The sequence below is a fragment of the Phaenicophaeus curvirostris genome, unplaced genomic scaffold (assembly GCF_032191515.1).
Source record: "Phaenicophaeus curvirostris isolate KB17595 unplaced genomic scaffold, BPBGC_Pcur_1.0 scaffold_570, whole genome shotgun sequence".
In the NCBI taxonomy this organism is placed as follows: Eukaryota; Metazoa; Chordata; class Aves; order Cuculiformes; family Cuculidae; genus Phaenicophaeus; species Phaenicophaeus curvirostris.
Window position 1 is genome coordinate 18,238 of NW_027207114.1, and position 18,880 is coordinate 37,117.

At 61.2% G+C, this 18,880-nt stretch overlaps 1 protein-coding gene across 1 annotated transcript; it reads right to left on the bottom strand.

The window, feature by feature from the left end:
- Positions 1 to 140: 140 nt before the first annotated feature.
- On the bottom strand, positions 141 to 18,374 carry SMG9 (SMG9 nonsense mediated mRNA decay factor; the record flags this gene model as incomplete). Its single annotated transcript, XM_069883107.1, has 17 exons — positions 141 to 260; positions 1,003 to 1,144; positions 3,976 to 4,092; positions 4,862 to 4,969; positions 5,923 to 6,023; positions 7,655 to 7,740; positions 9,010 to 9,105; positions 10,247 to 10,358; positions 11,776 to 11,888; positions 12,127 to 12,224; positions 13,207 to 13,486; positions 14,340 to 14,411; positions 14,982 to 15,072; positions 16,343 to 16,484; positions 16,907 to 16,976; positions 17,420 to 17,489; positions 18,276 to 18,374. Coding segments are annotated over 17 exons (1,876 nt in total), but the record flags the coding sequence as incomplete, so codon positions are not given.
- Positions 18,375 to 18,880: the final 506 nt, after the last annotated feature.

Genomic DNA, 18,880 nt, shown 5'->3' on the forward strand with positions numbered 1-18,880 from the left:
TAAATCAGGGTCCACAAAGCCTAATTAAGACGCCTGGGGGGGTAAATGAGGACCTGGGGGGGGTAATTAAGGATGGAAGGGGGGTAATTAAGGATGGAAGGGGGGTAATTAACAGCGGTAGCGTTAATTAGACACCGAAAGGCGGTTCCAGGAGCTTTAATTAGGGGCTTTAATTAAGGGATCAGCCCAGCAGCCGCCCGTACTCCGCCAGGGCCGAGGATTTCTTCACCCCATCCCAGATGCGGGCGGCGTAGTGGAACCTGCCGGACCAGTATAAACCAGTACAGACCAGTATAAACCAGTACAGACCAGTATAAACCAGTACAGACCAGTATAAACCAGTACGGACCAGTATAAACCAGTACGGACCAGTATAACCCAGTATAGAGCCCTACAAACCAGGACAGGTCAGCACGCGCCCTCCCAGCACCCGCCGGGGCGCCCCAAAGCCCCTCCCAGTCCTCTCCCAGTATAAACCAGCTCCCTCCCAGTAGCACTAAAGCCCCTCCCCGTGCGCCCAGTTATTCCCAGTCCCCTCCCAGTCCCCTCCAAGCGTCTCCCAGTCCATCCCAGTCCCCCTAGATCCCATCCCAGTGCCCACCAGTTCCTCCCAGTCCCCCTAGATCCCCCCCAATCCCTCCCAATCCCTTCCCAGTGCCCCCCAGTCCCTCCCAATCCCCTCCCAGTGCCCCTAGATCCCCTCCCAGTGCCCTCCCAGTGCCCCCCAATCCCTCCCAGTGCCCTCCCAGTGCCCCTAGATCCCCTCCCAGTGCCCCCCGTCCCTCCCAATCCCCTCCCAGTGCCCCCCAGTCCCCCCCAATCCCCTCCCAGTGCCCCCCAGTCCCTCCCAATCCCCTCCCAGTGCCCCCCAATCCCCCCCAATCCCCTCCCAGTGCCCCTCAGTCCCCCCCAATCCCCTCCCAGTGCCCCCCAATCCCCTCCCAGTGCCCCCCAATCCCCCCCAATCCCCTCCCAGTGCCCCCCAGTGCCCCCCAGTCTGACCAGTTGCGCTCGGTGAGCAGGGTGTGGGAGAGCTGGGCTCGGGCGGCCGCCAGGACCCTCCCCCTCAGCCGGGCCAGGAGGGCCCCGAAGGAGCCGTGGCCGCGGAACGGGGGCAGCAGCGGGAACAGGGGCGACCCCCCCCCTGCGAACACAGCCCCGCGCTCCCTATGGGCTCCATACGGCCCTCTAGGGGGCCCTAGGGGGGGCTGGGGGGCCCTGGGAGTCTCTATGGGGTCCATAGGGGTCTCTATAGGGCACTATAAGCCTCTATGGGGTCCCTATGGGGGGGCTGCGGGGCCCTAGGAGTCTCTATGGGGTCTATAGGGGTCTCTATAGGGCACTATAAGCCTCTATGGGGTCTCTATGGGGGGCTGGGGGGCCCTAGGAGTCTCTATGGGGTCCTTAGGTGTCTCTATGGGGCGCTATAGGGTCCATAGGGGTCCCTATGGGGTGCTATGGGGTCCACAGGGGTCTCTATGGGGCACTATAAGCCTCTATGGGGTCCCTATGGGGTGCTATGGGGTCCCTGTGGGGTCTCTATGGGGTCCCTGTGGAGCACTACGGGTCCCTAGGGGCCCCTATAGGGTGCTATGGGGTCCCTAGGAGTCTCTATGGGGCGCTATGGGTCCCTATAGGGTGCTGTGGGTCCCTATGGGGTTCCTCTGGGGCACTATGGGTCCCTATAAGCCTCTATAGGGTCCCTATGGGGTCTCTGTGGGGTCCCTATGGGTCCCTATGGGGTCTCTATGGGTCCCTGTAAGCCTCTATAGGGACCCTTTAGGGTCCCTATGGGGTCCCTCTGGGGCACTATGGGTCCCTATAAGCCTCTATAGGGTCCCTATGGGGTCTCTACAGGTCACTATGGGTCCCTATAAGCCTCTATAGGGTCCCTATGGGGTCCCTCTGGGGCACTATGGGTCCCTATAAGCCTCTATATGGTCCCTATGGGGTCTCTATGGGTCGCTATGGGTCCCTATAAGCGTCTATAGGAACTTTTTAGGGTCCCTATGGGGTGCTGTGGGTCTCTAGGGGGTCTTTACGGGGCACTATATGGTCTCTATGGAGCACTATGGGTCCCTAGGGGTCTCTATGGGGTCTCCATGGGTCCCTGTGGGTCCCTATAAGCCTCTATAGGGACCCTTTGGGGTCCCTATGGGGTCCCTGTGGGTCCCTATTGGGTCTCTATGAGTCACTATGGGTCCCTATAAGCCTCTATAGGGACCCTTTGGGGTCCCTATGGGGTACTGTGGGTCCCTACAGAGTCCCTCTGGGGCACTATGGGTCCCTATAAGCCTCTATATGGTCCCTATGGGGTCTCTATGGGTCACTATGAGTCCCTATAAGCGTCTATAGAAACTTTTTGGGGTCCCTATGGGGTGCTGTGGGTCTCTAGGGGGTCTTTACGGGGCACTATATGGTCTCTATGGAGCACTATGGGTCGCTCGGGGTCTCTATGGGGTCTCCATGGGTCCCTATAAGCCTCTATAGGGTCCCTATAGGGTCTCTATGGGTCACTATGGGTCCCTACAAGCCTCTATAGGGTCCCTATGGGGTCTCTATGGGTCACTATGGGTCCCTATAAGCCTCTATAAGGCCCCTATGGGGTCTCTATGGGTCACTATGAGTCCCTATAAACCTCTATAGGGACCCTTTGGGGTCCCTATGGGGGGCTGTGGGTTTCTAGGGGGTCTTTACGGGACACTATATGGTCTCTATGGAGCACTATGGGTCCCTAGGGGTCTCTATGGGGTCTCCATGGGTCCCTGTGGGGCGCTATGGGTCCCTATAAACCTCTACAGGGTCCCTATGGGGTCCCTGTGGGTCCCTATCGGGTCTCTATGGGTCACTATGGGTCCCTATAAGCCTCTATAGGGACTCTTTGGGGTCCCTATGGGGTACTGTGGGTCCCTCTGGGGTCCCTCTGGGGCACTATGGGTCCCTATAAGCCTCTATAGGGTCCCTATGGGGTCTCTATGGGTCACTATGGGTCCCTATAAGCCTCTATATGGTCCCTATGGGGTCTCTATGGGTCGCTATGGGTCCCTATAAGCGTCTAAAGGAACTTTTTAGGGTCCCTATGGGGTGCTGTGGGTCTCTAGGGGGTCTTTACGGGGCACTATATGGTCTCTATGGAGCACTATGGGTCCCTAGGGGTCTCTATGGGGTCTCCATGGGTCCCTGTGGGTCCCTATAAGCCTCTATAGGGACCCTTTGGGGTCCCTATGGGGTCCCTGTGGGTCCCTATTGGGTCTCTATGAGTCACTATGGGTCCCTATAAGCCTCTATAGGGACCCTTTGGGGTCCCTATGGGGTACTGTGGGTCCCTACAGAGTCCCTCTGGGGCACTATGGGTCCCTATAAGCCTCTATATGGTCCCTATGGGGTCTCTATGGGTCACTATGAGTCCCTATAAGCGTCTATAGAAACTTTTTGGGGTCCCTATGGGGTGCTGTGGGTCTCTAGGGGGTCTTTACGGGGCACTATATGGTCTCTATGGAGCACTATGGGTCCCTCGGGGTCTCTATGGGGTCTCCATGGGTCCCTATAAGCCTCTATAGGGTCCCTATAGGGTCTCTATGGGTCACTATGGGTCCCTACAAGCCTCTATAGGGTCCCTATGGGGTCTCTATGGGTCACTATCGGTCCCTATAAGCCTCTATAGGGCCCCTATGGGGTCTCTATGGGGGGCTGTGGGTCTCTACGGGGTCTTCACGGGGCACTATATGGTCTCTATGGAGCACTACGGGTCCCTAGGGGTCTCTATGGGGTCTCCATGGGTCCCTATAAGCCCCTATGGGGTCTCTATAGGGTCTCCCTGAGTCCTTGTGGGTCCCCGTGGGGTCCCCCTGGGCCCTTAGGAGCCTTTATAAGGTCTCTGTGGGGTCTCTATGGGGTCTCTATGGGTCCCTATGGGTCCCTGCAGGTTTCTATAGGTCCCCCCGAGGCGCCTATAGGGCTCTATAGGGGTCTCACCGGGCCGGGGGGGCTCCTCGCCGTCCCCCTCGAGGGGCGGCAGCAGCACCAGGTTGACGTCGGGCTCCAGCGACGCCTCGCGCAGCCCCGGGACCAGCGTCCGCATCGACAGCGCCCCTGGAGACCCACAGCTGCCCCACGGGTGCCCCCCAACTGCCCCCCCAGCCCCACAACTGCCCCCCCAGACCCCCAACTGCCCCCCCAGCCCCGTAACTGCCCCCTAACTGCTCCCTCAGCCCCACAACTGCCCCCTAACTGCCCTCCCAGACCCATAACTGCCCCTAAAGTTCCCTCTAACTGCCCTTCCAGCCCCACAACTGCCCCCTAACTGCCCCCCCAGACCCACAACTGCCCCCCCAGACCCACAACTGCCCCCTAACTGCCCCCTCAGCCCCATAAGTGCCCCCTAACTGCCCTTCCAGACCCATAACTGCCCCTAAAGTTCCCTCTAACTGCCCTTCCAGCCCCACAACTGCCCCCTAACTGCCCCCCCAGACCCACAACTGCCCCCTAACTGCCCTTCCAGACCCACAACTGCCCCCCCAGACCCATAACTGCCCCCTAACTGCCCTTCCAGACCCATAACTGCCCCTAAAGTTCCCTCTAACTGCCCTTCCAGCCCCACAACTGCCCCCTAACTGCCCCCCCAGACCCACAACTGCCCCCCCCAGCCCCATAAGTGCCCTCTAACTGCCCTTCCAGACCCATAACTGCCCTTAAAGTTCCCTCTAACTGCCCTTCCAGCCCCACAACTGCCCCCTAACTGCCCCCCCAGCCCCACAACTGCCCCCCCAGCCCCATAAGTGCCCTCTAACTGCCCTCCGAGACCCATAACTGCCCCCCCAGCCCCCTAACTGCCCCCCCAGCCCCCTAAGTGCCCCCTCACCCTTGTACTTGAGGTGGGAGTTGGCCATCAGGCGGTCGAGCACGCGGTTCATGGCCCGCAGGCGCCGGGGGCTGAAGGACTCGGGGCGCGCGCGCGTCTGCACGAACACTGGGGGCAGGGGGGGTGCTTATGGGGCACTTATGGGGCTGGGGGGCACTTATGGGGCACCTATGGGGCTGGGGGGCACTTACGGGGGCACCTATGGGGCTGGGGGCCACTTACGGGGGCACCTATGGGGCTGGGGGCCACTTATGGGGCACCTATGGGGCTGGGGGCCACTTACGGGGCACCTATGGGGCTGAGGGCCACTTACGGGGCACCTATGGGGCTGGGGGCCACTTACGGGGCACCTATGGGGCTGGGGGCCACTTACGGGGCACCTATGGGGCTGGGAGGCACTTACAGGGGCACTTATGGGGCTGGGGGGCAGTTCCAGGGGCACTTATGGGGCTGGGGGGCAGTTCCAGGGGCACTTATGGGGCACTTATGGGGCTGGAGGGCACTTACAGGGGCACCTATGGGGCTGGGGGGCACTTACGGGGGCACTTATGGGGCTGGGGGGCACTTATGGGGCACTTATGGGGCTGGGGGGCACTTACAGGGGCACCTATGGGGCTGGTGGGCACTTATGGGGCACTTATGGGGCTAGAGGGCACTTACAGGGGCACTTACGGGGCTGGGGGGCACTTACAGGGGCACTTATGGGGCTGGGGGTGCTGTTAGGGGGCACTTATGGGGCACTTATGGGGCTGGGGGGCAGCTAAGGGAGAAGTTGTGGGGCTGGGAATCGTGTTTAGGGGTGGATCTATAGGGCTGGGGTGGATCTATAGGGCAGGGAAGGGATCTATAGGGCTGGGGTGGATCTATAGGGCAAGGGGGGGGAACTATAGGGCAGGGGGAGGATCTATAGGGCAAGGGGGGGGATCTATAGGGCAAGGGGGGGGATCTATAGGGCGGGGGGGGGATCTATAGGGCGGGGGGGGGATCTATAGGGCAAGGGGGGGGATCTATAGGGCGGGGGGGGGATCTATAGGGCAAGGAGGGGGATCTATAGGGCTCACCCAGGTGGGGGTTGAACTCGGTGGGTTCCTCGGCGCCGGCGCCGCCTTCGTGCGAGGGGGAGGGGGTCGAGGGCTTCACCATCTCCGCCGTCTGCAGGAACCTATGGGGCACATACGGGGCGCTATAGGTCCCTATGGAGTTCTGTGGGGTCTCTATGGGTCCCTATGGAGCGCTGTGGGGTCCCTATGGGGCAGATGGGGGGTGCTGTGGGTCCCTATAGGTCACTATCACACTCTACGGGTCGCTGTGGGTCTCTATGGGGCCCTTATAGGCCTCTATGGGATCCCTATGGAGCAGCTATAGGGTCCCTATCACACTCTATGGGGTCTCTATAGATCCCTATGAGGCAGCTATGGAGTTCCTATGGGGCAGCTATAGAGTCCCTATCACGCTCTATGGGGTCTCTATGGGTCCCTATGGGTTGCTCTAGGTCCCTATGGGGCAGCTATAGGGTCCCTAGGGGTCTCTATAGGGCAGCTATGGAGTCCCTATCACGCTCTATGGGGTCTCTATGGGTCCCTATGGGTCGCTCTAGGTCCCTATGGGGCAGCTATAGGGTCCCTAGGAGTCTGTATAGGGTCTCTAGAGGTTTCTATGGGGCAGCTATAGAGTCCCTATCATGTTCTATGGGGTCTCTATGGGTCCCTATGGGTTGCTCTAGGTCCCTGCAGGGCAGCTATAGGGTCCCTAGGAGTCTCTATAGGGCAGCTATAGGGTCCCTATCACACTCTACGGGGTCTCTATGGATCCCTATGAGTCGCTCTAGGTCGCTGTGGGGCAGCTATAGGGTCCCTAGGGATCTCTATAGAGTCCCTAGGCGTCTCTATATGGTCCCCAGGGGTCTCTATGGGGCAGCTATAGGGTCCCTATCACACTCTATGGGGTCTCTATGGGTCCCTATGGGTCTCTACGGGGTCCCTATGGGTCACTGTGGGTCCCTATGAGGCAGCTATAGGGTCCCTAGGGGTCGCTATAGGGTTCCTAGCGGTCCCTATGGGGCAGCTATAGGGTCCCTAGGGGTAACTATAGGGTCCCTAGGAGTCTCTATGGGGCAGCTATAGGGTCCCTAGAGGTCTCTATAGCGTCCCTAGGGATCTCTATGGGGCAGCTATAGGGTCCCTATCACACGCTATGGGGTCTCTATGGGGTCCCTATGAGGCAGCTACAGGGTCCCTAGGGGTCTCTATAGGGTCCCTAGGGGTCCCCGTGGGTCTCTATGGGTCCCTAGGGGGCAGCTATAGGATCCCTGGGGGTCTCTACAGGGTCCCTAGGGGGCAGCTATAGGGTCCCTGGGGGTCGCTATAGGGTCCCTGGGGGGCAGCTATAGGATCCCTAGGGATCTCTATAGGGTCCCCGGGGGCAGATATAGGGTCTCTATGGGGCAGCTATAGGGTCCCTGAGGGTCTCTATAGGGTCCCTGGGGGTCGCTATGGGGCAGCTATAGGGTCCCCGGGGGTCGCTATAGGATCCCTGGGGGTCTCTACAGGGTCCCTATGGGGCAGCTATAGGGTCTATAGGGATCTCTATAGGGTCCCTGGGGGTCGCTATAGGGTCCCGGGGGGTCTCTATAGGGTCCCTAGGGAGTCTCTATAGGGTCCAGGGGGGTCTCTATAGGGTCCCGGGGGGTCTCTATAGGGTCCCTGGGGGGTCTCTATAGGGTCCCTAGGGAGTCTCTATAGGGTCCCAGGGGGTCTCTATAGGGTCCCTGGGGGGTCTCTATAGGGGCAGCACCTATAGAGCGCCAGGTCCGTGAACCAATCCTGCACGAGCAGCACCACGTGGCACACGGTGAAGAGGAAGGCGGCGACCTGCAGCGACTGCAATTAACACCCCAATTAACACCCCCTAATTAGCCTCATTAGCCCCCAATCAACCCCTCGTTAACCCCCAATCGACCCTCCCCCCTCCCTTGCCCCAATTCCCTCTCGTTAGCCTGGAATCGCCTCAAATGAGCTACAGACCATGCTAATTAACACTAATTAACACTAATTAACACTAATTAACACTAATTAACACTAATTAACACTAATTAACACTAATTAACCCATGTTTGCTTTTCATAACTTCATGTTCACTGGAAATGAGTGTTAATTAGCCCTAATTACCCCATAGCTCCCCTTAATGCTCCATATTTCCTCATAATTGCTCCTAATTAACTCTCACATTTCTCCTTAATTAATCCCAATTACCCCACGTTCTCCTGTAATTATCCCCAACTACCCCATGTTCTCACCTAATTAACTCCAATTACCCCCATTCTCCCCAATTAACCCAAATTACCCCACGTTCTCACCTAATTAACACCAATTACCTCACATTCTCCTCTAATTAACCCCAATTACCCCATGTTCTCACCTAATTAACTCCAATTACCACATATTCCCACCTAATTAACACCAATTAACCCACATTCTCTCCTAATTAACCCCAATTACCCCATATTCTCCCTTAATTACCCCACGTTCTCCACTAATTAACCCCAATTACCCCACGTTCTCACCTAATTAACCCCAATTACCCCACGTTCTCCCCTAATTAACCCCAATCTCCCCTAATTAGCCCCAATTACCCCGATTTCTCCCCTAATTAGCCCTAATTGCCCTACATTCTCCCCTAATTAACCAGTTATCCTATCCTAATTACCCCATCCTTAACTCTATACACCACACAACTCCTCGTAATTACTCCTAATTAACTCTAATTATCCCATATTTCCCTCTTATAACACTAATTTAACTCATAATTAACCCTAATTAACTCTAATCACTCTCTATTTCTACCTAATACACCACATTTCCTCACAATCACTCTTAATTAACCCCAACTACCCCATTATTTCCCCTAATTACCACACGTATCCCCCTAATTAACCCAAATAACCCCACGTTCTCCCCTAATTGCCCCTAATTAACCCCGGTTTTCTCCCTAATTACCCCATATTTCCCCTAATAACCCACTTACCCCACGTTTCCTCCTAATTAGCCCCACGATTCCCCCTAATTACCCCAAATTACCCCACATTTTCCACTAATTAACACTAATTAACACTAATTAACACTAATTAACACTAATTAACACTAATTAACCTGCATCTCGACGTAGGTGTGGGGGAGGCTGTGCTCAGGCGGCAGCTTCCGGTCGTTATTAATGAGGTGATCAAGCAGCGCCGGGCTCAGCAGCGGCTTAACGAGGCAATTAGCACTAATTAGCGCTTATTAGCACTAATTAGTGGTCATTGGGGGTCATTACACAGCAATGAGGGTGGAATCGCAACTTGAAAGTGGGATTTAAGGGGGAAATAAGGTTTATTAGGGCTAATCAGCGCTAATTAGGCTTACTTAGACTTAATTAGAAGAGTTAAGAGTGATTAGATGAAAAATTAGGAGTTAATTGCATGCTAATTAATGGTAATGAGGGCAGAACAAGCCTATAATGGGAAGAGGGCAAAAGGTTAAAAGAGTAATTAGGGTTTTATAAGGGTTAATTAACTTAACGACTGTTAATTACATGGTAAATTCAGTAGAACTTGCGTTAATTAGTGTTAATTAATGTTAATTACATGGAAGCAACCAGGCCATGGGGACCAATGGGAGGAAGGGAGGCTAATTAGCAGTAATTAAGTGTGATTAGGAGTAACCAGTAATAATTGGGAGTTAATTAGAGCCAATAAGGGTTAATTAGTGTTATCTTGGGTTAATTAGCATTAATTATATGGTAGTATGGGTAGAACAGGGGTGTGGGAGTAGGGAACAGGAGCTAACAAGGAGTAATTAAGTGTGATTAAGCTCTAATTAGTAATAATCACAGATTAGAGCCAATAAGGGTTAATTAGCATTAATTAGGGCTAATCAGTGTTAATTACATGGTAGTATGGGTGCAACAGGGGGTTGGGGGATAAAGAACAGGGCTAACAAGGACTAATTAAGTGCAACTGAGGGGTAATTAGTGATGATGAAGAGTTAATTGGAGCCAATAAGGGTTAATTAGTGTTAATTAGGGTTAATTAGAGTTAATTACATGGTAGTATGGGTGGAACACGGGTGTGGGAGTAGGCAACAGGGGTTAAAGAGGAGTAATTAAGTGTGATTAAGGTGTAATTAGTAACAATAGAGGATTAATCAGAACCAGCAAGGGTTAATTAGAATTAATTAGGGCTAATTAGGACTAATTAGCATTAATTCGATGGCTGTATGGGTGAAATAAGGGTCTGCGGAAGAGGGAACGAGCCGATTAGGAGCGACGAGGTGTGATACTGGGGACGGGGGGTGAACGAGGGTTAATTAGCGCTAACGAGGCCCCGTTAATTAGCGCTAACGAGGGCACCTGGGTGTCGAGGAAGACCACGCGCTCCTGGGTGATGAAGAAGTCGATGCCGCCCGTCTGGCAGCCGCCGCGTTCCCGCAGCTCGGGGCCCTGCGGCCGGAACACGAACGCCCTGCCCACCAGTACAAACCAGTATAAACCAGTATAAACCAGTACAAACCAGTACAAACCAGTATAAACCAGTACAAACCAGTACAAACCAGTACGGGGCGACAACAACCCCCCCCGAGCCCCCAGCGGCTCCCGATCCCAGCCCAGCATCCTCCCCATTCCCCCCCCCCCCGCCTCCCAGTCCCTCCCACTGCCTCCCAGTCTAAACCAGTATAGACCAGTATAAACCAGTACGGGGCAACAGGGACCAGTGCCCACTCCCCAGGGCCCCCCAGTGGCTCCCCAGCCCATCCCAGTCCCTCCCAGTCCATCCCAGTCCCCTCCCAGTCCCCTCCCAGTCCCTTTGCAGTCTATCCCAGTTCCCTCCCAGTCCCTGTCCAGTCTCCTCAGTCCTTCTCACTCCCCTCCCAGTCCATCCCAGTCCCTCCCAGTGCCCCCCATCCCATCCCAGTGCCTCCCAGTCCCCTCCCAGTGCCATCCCAGTCCCTCCCAGTGCCCCTCGTCCCACCCCAGTCCATCCCAGTCCCCTCCCAGTCCCTCCCAGTCCATCCCAGTCCATCCCAGTCCCTTCCCAGTTGATCCCTGTCCCCGTCCAGACCATCCCAGTTCTCCCAGTCCATTCCAGTCCCTTTGCAGTCTATCCCAGTTCCCTCCCAGTGCCTCCCAGTCCATCCCAGTTCCCATTCCAGTCCCTCCCAGTCCCCTCCCAGTGCCATCCCAGTGCCTCCCAGTCCTCCCAGTCCATCCCAGTTCCCTCCCAGTCCCTGTCCAGTCTCCTCAGTCCTTCTCACTCCCCTCTCAGTCCATCCCAGTCCTCCCAGTCCATCCCAGTTCCCATTCCAGTCTCTCCCAGTCCCCTCCCAGTCCCATCCCAGTGCCCTCCCAGTGCCCTCCCAGTGCCCTCCCAGTCCCTCCCAGTCCCCTCCCAGTCCCCTCCCAGTCCCCTCCCAGTGCCTCCCAGTCCCCTCCCAGTGCCCCCCGTCCCATCCCAGTGCCTCCCAGTCCCCTCCCAGTGCCCCCCGTCCCATCCCAGTGCCTCCCAGTCCCCTCCCAGTCCCTCCCAGTCCCTCCCAGCACCCCTCGTCCCACCCCAGTCCCTCCCAGTCCCCTCCCAGTGCCTCCCAGTCCCCTCCCAGTGCCCCCCAGTCCCCTCCCAGTGCCCCCCATTCCATTCCAGTCCCTCCCAGTCCCCTCCCAGTGCCTCCCAGTCCCATCCCAGTGCCCCCCATCCCATCCCAGTGCCTCCCAGTCCCCTCCCAGTGCCTCCCAGTTCCCTCCCAGTGCCATCCCAGTCCCCTCCCAGTGCCCCCCATCCCATTCCAGTCCCTCCCAGTCCCTCCCAGTCCCCTCCCAGTCCCCTCCCGGCGCCCCCCCCCGCCCCCTCCCAGTGCTCCCAGTGCTCCCAGTGCTCCCAGTACCGGGGGTCGTCCTCGGGCTGGTTCCCGGCCAGCAGGGACAGGAGGGTGGATTTCCCAGTTCCCTGCAGCCCCAGGGCTCCCACCACCAGCACGTCCGTCTGCTCCAGCAGGAACTGGGAGAACTGGGATCTCAGACACCCCCTCCCAGTGCCTCCCAGTAACCCCCCAGTGCCTCCCAGTAACCCCCCAGTATTGTCAACCCAGTCCCTCCCAGCATCAAGTGTCAGCCTGGTCCCTCCCAGTCCCTCCCAGTGCCTCCCAGTCCCTCCCAGTGCCCTCCCAGTGCCCTCCCAGTCCCCTCCCAGTCCCCTCCCAGTCCCCTCCCAGTCCCCTCCCAGTGCCCCCCCCCACCTCCAGGGCGCTGTCACACCAGTTCATTTGCTCGTCCACCAGTTTGATACTGGTTTTCATCTTCTCCGGAGCCGCCAGACGCGCCTGCCCGGCCACCGCTGGGAGGGGGACACGGGGACTCCCAGTGCCTCCCAGTGCCTCCCAGTACCCTCCCAGTGCCCCCCAGTCCCCTCCCAGTCTATCCCAACTCCCTCCCAGTCCCTCCCAGTCTATCCCAACTCCCTCCCAGTCCCTCCCAGTCTATCCCAACTCCCTCCCAGTGCCTCCCAGTCCCTTCCAGTCCCTCCCAATCCCCTCCCAGTCTATCCCAACTCCCTCCCAGTCCCTCCCAGTCTATCCCAACTCCCTCCCAGTCCCTCCCAGTCTATCCCAATCCCCTCCCAGTCCCTCCCAGTCTATCCCAACTCCCTCCCAGTCCCTCCCAGTCTATCCCAATCCCCTCCCAGTCCCTCCCAGTCTATCCCAACTCCCTCCCAGTCCCTCCCAGTCTATCCCAATCCCCTCCCAGTCCCTCCCAGTCTATCCCAATCCCCTCCCAGTCCCTCCCAGTCTATCCCAACTCCCTCCCAGTGCCTCCCAGTCCCTTCCAGTCCCTCCCAATCCCCTCCCAGTCTATCCCAACTCCCTCCCAGTCCCTCCCAGTCTATCCCAACTCCCTCCCAGTCCCTCCCAGTCTATCCCAATCCCCTCCCAGTCCCTCCCAGTCTATCCCAATCCCCTCCCAGTCCCTCCCAGTCTATCCCAATCCCCTCCCAGTCCCTCCCAGTCTATCCCAACTCCCTCCCAGTCCCTCCCAGTCTATCCCAATCCCCTCCCAGTCCCTCCCAGTCTATCCCAACTCCCTCCCAGCGCCTCCCAGTCTATCCCAATCCCCTCCCAGTCCCTCCCAGTCTATCCCAATCCCCTCCCAGTCCCTCCCAGTCTATCCCAATCCCCTCCCAGTCCCTCCCAGTCTATCCCAACTCCCTCCCAGCACCTCCCAGTCTATCCCAATCCCCTCCCAGTCTATCCCAATCCCCTCCCAGTCCCTCCCAGTCTATCCCAGTCCCCTCCCAGTGGCTCCCAGTCCCCGCTACTCACGGTCGATGGCCCCTGGGGGGGGCAGCCCCCTCCCGTGCAGGCTGTACACGGGCTGGGTGGGCCGGGGACCCCCCCCTCCTCCTCCTCCTCCTCCTCCTCCTTCCCTCTCTCGGGGCGGGGCCAGCGCCGGCCCCTCCCCCCCCGACGAGGCCCCTCCCCCCGCCCCCCCCCGCGGCCCCTCCTCCCCCCCCCCGGCCCCTCCCCCCCCCCGGGCCTTCATCAGCACGATGGGGGGGCCCGGGGGGGGCGGGGCTGGTGGGGGGGCGCCCTTGGGGGGGGCCTGGGGGGAGAGAGAGGGGGCGGGGTCAGATGGGGACACGCCCCCTTCGTTGGCCACGCCCCCTCGGACCTGACCACGCCTCCCTCTAGGCCCCTCCCAGTCCCCTCCCAGTGCCTCCCAGTCACCCTCAGTCCCTTCCCAGTGCCTCCCAGTCACCCTCGGTCCCCTCCCAGTCCCTCCCAGTTGCCCTCGGTCCCCTCCCAGTCCCTCCCAGTTGCCCTCGGTCCCCTCCCAGTCCCTCCCAGTTGCCCTCAGTCCCCTCCCAGTCCCCACCAGTGCCTCCCAGTCACCCTCAGTCCCCTCCCAGTCCCTCCCAGTCTATCCCAGTACCCTCCCAGCACCTCCCAATCCCTCCCAGTCCCCCTCAGTCCCCTCCCAGTCCCTCCCAGTTGCCCTCCATCCCTCCCAGTCCCCTCCCAGCGCCTCCCAGTCCCCTCCCAGTTGCCCTCAGTCCCCTCCCAGTCCTCTCCCAGTCTCTCCCAGACCCCCCAGTCTATCCCAGTCCCCTCCCAATCCCTCCCAGTCACCCTCAGTCCCCTCCCAGTCTCCACCAGTGCCTCCCAGTCTCCACCAGTCCCCTCCCAATCCCTCCCAATCTATCCCAGTCCCCTCCCAGCACCTTCCAATCCCTCCCAGTCCCCCTCAGTCCCCTCCCAGTCCCTCCCAGTTGCCCTCCATCCCTCCCAGTCCCCTCCCAGCGCCTCCCAGTCCCCTCCCAGTCCCCTCCCAGTCCCCTCCCAGTCCCCTCCCAGTCCCTCCCAGTTGCCCTCAGTCCCCTCCCAGTCTCCACCAGTGCCTCCCAGTCTATCCCAGTCCCCTCCCAGTGCCTCCCAGTCCCCTCCCAGTGCCTCACCCGCTCCCCGGGGGGTTTGGCCAGGATGATCGGCGTCTTCTGCATCGGCGCCGACGGCTCCTCCCCCACCTCCTGCAGGAGGGAGGGGGCGGGGGTCAGCGCTGGCCACGCCCCCTCCCAACAAGCCCCGCCCACAATAGCCCATAAACCACGCCCCCACCCCCCACCCAAAGCATCTAATTCCCACCCCATGCCCTGTCAATCAAACCCTTGAGGCCCCACCCCCTCCTCAGACCACGCCCCCTTCTCTCAGGCCACGCCCCCTTCTCTCAGGCCACGCCCCCTTCTCTCAGGCCACGCCCCCTTCTCTCAGGCCATGCCCCCTCACCCTGCGGTGGGGGAGAGAGGGCTGGGGGGGTCCCAGTGCTTCCCAGTATAGCCCAGTGCCCCCCTAGTCCCTCCCAGTGCCTCCCAGTATAGCCCGGTGCCCTCCCAGTGCCTCCCAGTTGCCCCCCCAGTGCCCCGCAGTGCCTCCCAGTATAGCCCAGTGCCCCCCCAGTGCCCCCCAGTCCCTTCCAATCCCTCCTAGTGCTGCATACTCCCCTCCCAGTCCCTCCCATTCCCTTCTAATCCCTTCCCAGTGCCTCCCAGTCCCACGCCAGTTCCCTCCCAGTGCCCCCCAGTCCCTCCCAGTGCCCTCACCCTGCGGTCAACGCCTCCGTCCATCTGGGGGTCGCGGGGCCAGCGCCGCCTCCCGCCCGGGGCCGGGCTCTGCCCCGAGTCCGACATCCGCCTGCGGGGACCCCCGACCAGTGCTCCCAGTGCTCCCAGTGCCCTCCCAGTGCCCTCCCAGTGCCCTCCCAGTGCCCCCCAGTTCCCTCCTGCTCACCCCCAGTGCCTCCCAAGCTGGTTCCGCTGAGCGGAACCTGGGGGAGAGGGGGCTGAGGGGGTCCCAGTGTCTCCCAGTATAGCCCAGTGCCCCCCTAGTCCCTCCCAGTGCCTCCCAGTATAGCCTAGTGCCCCTCCAGTTCCCCCCAGTGCCCTTCCAGTGCCTCCCAATATAGCCCAGTGCCCCCCCAGTGCCCCCCAGTCCCTTCCAATCCCTCCCAGTGCCCCATACTCCCCTCCCAGTCCCTCCCATTCCCTTCTAATCCCTTCCCAGTGCCTCCCAGTGCCCTCCCAGTGCCCCCCGGTCCCTCCCAGTCCCCTCCCAGTCACCCCCAGTGTCCCCCAGTGCCTCCCAGTGCCTTCAAGTTACCTCTCAGTGCCCCCCAGTTCCCTCCCAGTTGCCCCCAGTGCCACCTACTCCCTCCCAGTGCCCCCCAGACCCCTCCCAGTTGCCCCCAGTGCCACCTACTCCCTCCCAGTGCCCCCCAGTTCCCTCCCAGTTGCCCCCAGTGCCACCTACTCCCTCCCAGTGCCCCCCAGTTCCCTCCCAGTCACCCCCAGTGCCACCTACTCCCTCCCAGTGCCCCCCAGTTCCCTCCCAGTGCCCCCCAGTCCCTCCCAGTCACCCCCAGTGCCACCTACTCCCTCCCAGTGCCCCCCAGTTCCCTCCCAGTGCCCCCCAGACCCCTCCCAGTCACCCCCAGTGCCACCTACTCCCTCCCAGTGCCCCCCAGTTCCCTCCCAGTCACCCCCAGTGCCACCTACTCCCTCCCAGTGCCCCCCAGTTCCCTCCCAGTGCCCCCCAGTTCCCTCCCAGTGCCCCCCAGTTCCCTCCCAGTCACCCCCAGTGCCACCTACTCCCTCCCAGTGCCCCCCAGTTCCCTCCCAGTCGCCCCCAGTGCCACCTACTCCCTCCCAGTGCCTCCCAGTACCTCCCAGTCCCCTCCAGTGCTATAGGGAGCGGAAGGAGATACGGTGGAGAGGCCATAGGGGAGCAGAGAGGGGCTATAGGGCGATGGGAGGGGCTATAAGGGGTCGGGAGGGCCTATAGGACGGGGACAGCTCTATAGGAGCCGTGAGGAAGGAGCCATAGGGGGCAGGAGGGACTCTAAAGGGGCGAGAAAGGCCTGAGCGGAGGGACAGAGCCGCATCGCACGCGCCGGGCGGAGGGATACCTCTGGCGGTAGCGCCGGTCGCCCCGGTAACGAGTCCCGGCGCTTCCCCCCGGCGGCTCCGGAAGCTCCGGGAGGGGGGGGGGGAGGGAGTGCGCATGCGCAAAGGGGCGGGGCCCGCGCGTGCGGGGGGGCGTGGCCAGGGCTGAGACGGGAGATGCGCATGCGCAGAGCTTTCGCGCGCTTTTCTACTAAGTGGGCGTGGCCTGAGATGATTGACAGGATATGGGGCGTGTGCGCGCGCTGATTTGCATAAGGGGCGTGGCCTGGTGGTGATTGACAGGAGGGGCGGGGCCACGGGATTTAAAGGGCCAGGCGCCCTTATTTTTTTGGGGGGGGTCGGAAAGGCGTGGGGGGCGGGGGGGTGGAGGAAAAGGGGTGGGGGCCACGACAGAGCGCTCACGTGACCCAGCGCCCATCAGGGCCCCCCAAAAATCCCAGGAAAAAGAGTCAAAAAGCTGTGAAAAAGGAGGTTGAGGGGGAGGGTTTAATGGGGGAGGGGGCGGGGTCCGCGGGGGGGGGGAGGGGTCCGCGGGGGGGAGGGGGGGGGGCCAGCACCCCCTCCACCCCCCAACAGCTCCAGGCGCTGCTCGAGGGCCCCGAGGCGCTGCTGGAGCTCCTGGAGCACAGACAGGACCTGGGGGGAGGTGAGGGGGGTCAGGACCCCCCCATTAACCCCTAAGAGGGGGCCCAGGGGTCAGGACCCCCCCCCAACCCCCCCACGGGGAACCCTGGGACCCCCCCAACACCCCCATAGGGGACCCAGGGGGTCAGGACCCCCCCCCAACCCCTCATAGAGGACACTGGGACCCCCCCAACCCCCCCAATTAGGGACCCAGAGGGTGAAGACCCCTCCCCACCCCCCATAGGGGACCCAGGGGGTCAAGACCCCTCCCCACTCCACATGGGGGACCCTGGGACCCCCCCAACCCCCCCCCCCCATAGGGGACCCAGGGGTCAGGATCCCCCCTTAATCCCCACATAGGGGACCCTGGGACCCCCCCCAAAACCCCCATAGGGGACCCCGGGACCCCCCAACCCCCCCCATAGGGGCCCCAGGTTTTGGGGACCCCCCCCCACCTTTTCCAGGGTCGCCCCCCCCTCCAGCTCCTCCTTGAGATGTCGGAACCGCAGTCGAGCTGAGCGGAACCTGGGGGAGAGGGGGCTGGGGGGGTCCCAGTGCCTCCCAGTATAGCCCAGTGCCCCTCCCAGTGCCTCCCAGTATAGCCCAGTGCCCCCCCAGTGTCCCCCAGTGCCTCCCAGTATAGCCCAGTGCCCCCCCAGTGCACCCCTAGTCCCTCCCAGTGCCTCCCAGTATAGCCCAGTGCCCCCCTAGTCCCTCCCAGTGCCTCCCAGTATAGTCCGGTGCCCTCCCAGTGCCTCCAGTATAGCCCAGCGCCCCCCCAGTGCACCCCTAGTCCCTCCCAGTGCCCCCCAGTATAGCCCAATGCCCCCCCAGTGCACCCCTAGTCCTTCCCAGTGCCTCCCAGTATAGCCCAGTGCCCCCCCAGTGCCCCCCCAGTCCTTCCCAGTGCCTCCCAGTATAGCCCAGCGCCCCCCCAGTGGCCCCCTAGTCCCTCCCAGTGCCTCCCAGTATAGCCCAGTGCCCCCCCAGTGCCCCCCAGTGCCTCCCAGTATAGCCCAGTCCCTTCCAATCCCTCCCAGCACCCCATACTCCCCTCCCAGTCCCTCCCAGTCCCTTCTAATCCCTTCCCAGTGCCTCCCAGTGCCCCCCAGTGCCCCCCCACTTCCCCCCAGTGCCCCCCAGTCCCTCCAGTCCCTCCCAGTCCCCTCCTACTCCCCTCCCAGGCCACCCCAGTGTCCCCCAGTGCCTCCCAGTCCCCTCCCAGCCCCTCTCAGTGCCTCCCACTCCCTCCCAGTGCCCTCCCAGGCCTTTTTGAGGGTTCCCATGGGGGGTTTTGGGGGCCCCCCTCACCCCTCGATGGCCACCAGGAGCCCCCTCTCCGCTCGCCACCCCCCCCCGCCGATGGAGCCTCCAGGCCGCCTGCAGCACCCGAGCCGCCTGCTGGCGAACCTGGGGGGGGGGGGCAAGGATTTGGGGGACCCCCCTGGACACCCCCCCCCTTTCAAACTCCCAGGACCACCCCCCACAAACCCCTCCTGGACCCCCCCAAACCTTGGGTCCCCCTCAACCTCCCTGTCCCCCCCACCCTGAGCCCCCTCAGCCCCCTGGATCCCCCCCCAAAGCTTTGGGGTCCCCCCTGTACCCCCTCCTGGACCCCCCAAACCCTCTGAGCCCCCCATGTCCCCCCCAAAGCTTTGGGGTCCCCCCCGTCTCCCCCTCCTGGACCCCTCCAAACCCTTGGGTCCCCCTCAACCTCCCTGTCCCCCCCCCACCCTGGGACCCCCTCAGCCCCCTGAGCCCCCTGGATCCCCCCCCAAAGCTTTGGGGTCCCCCCTGTCTCCCCCTCCTGGACCCCCCCAAACCCTCTGAGCCCCCCACATCCCCCCCAAAGCTTTGGGGTCCCCCCCTGTCTGACCCTCCTGGGACCCCCCAGACCCCCACATCCCCCCTCAACC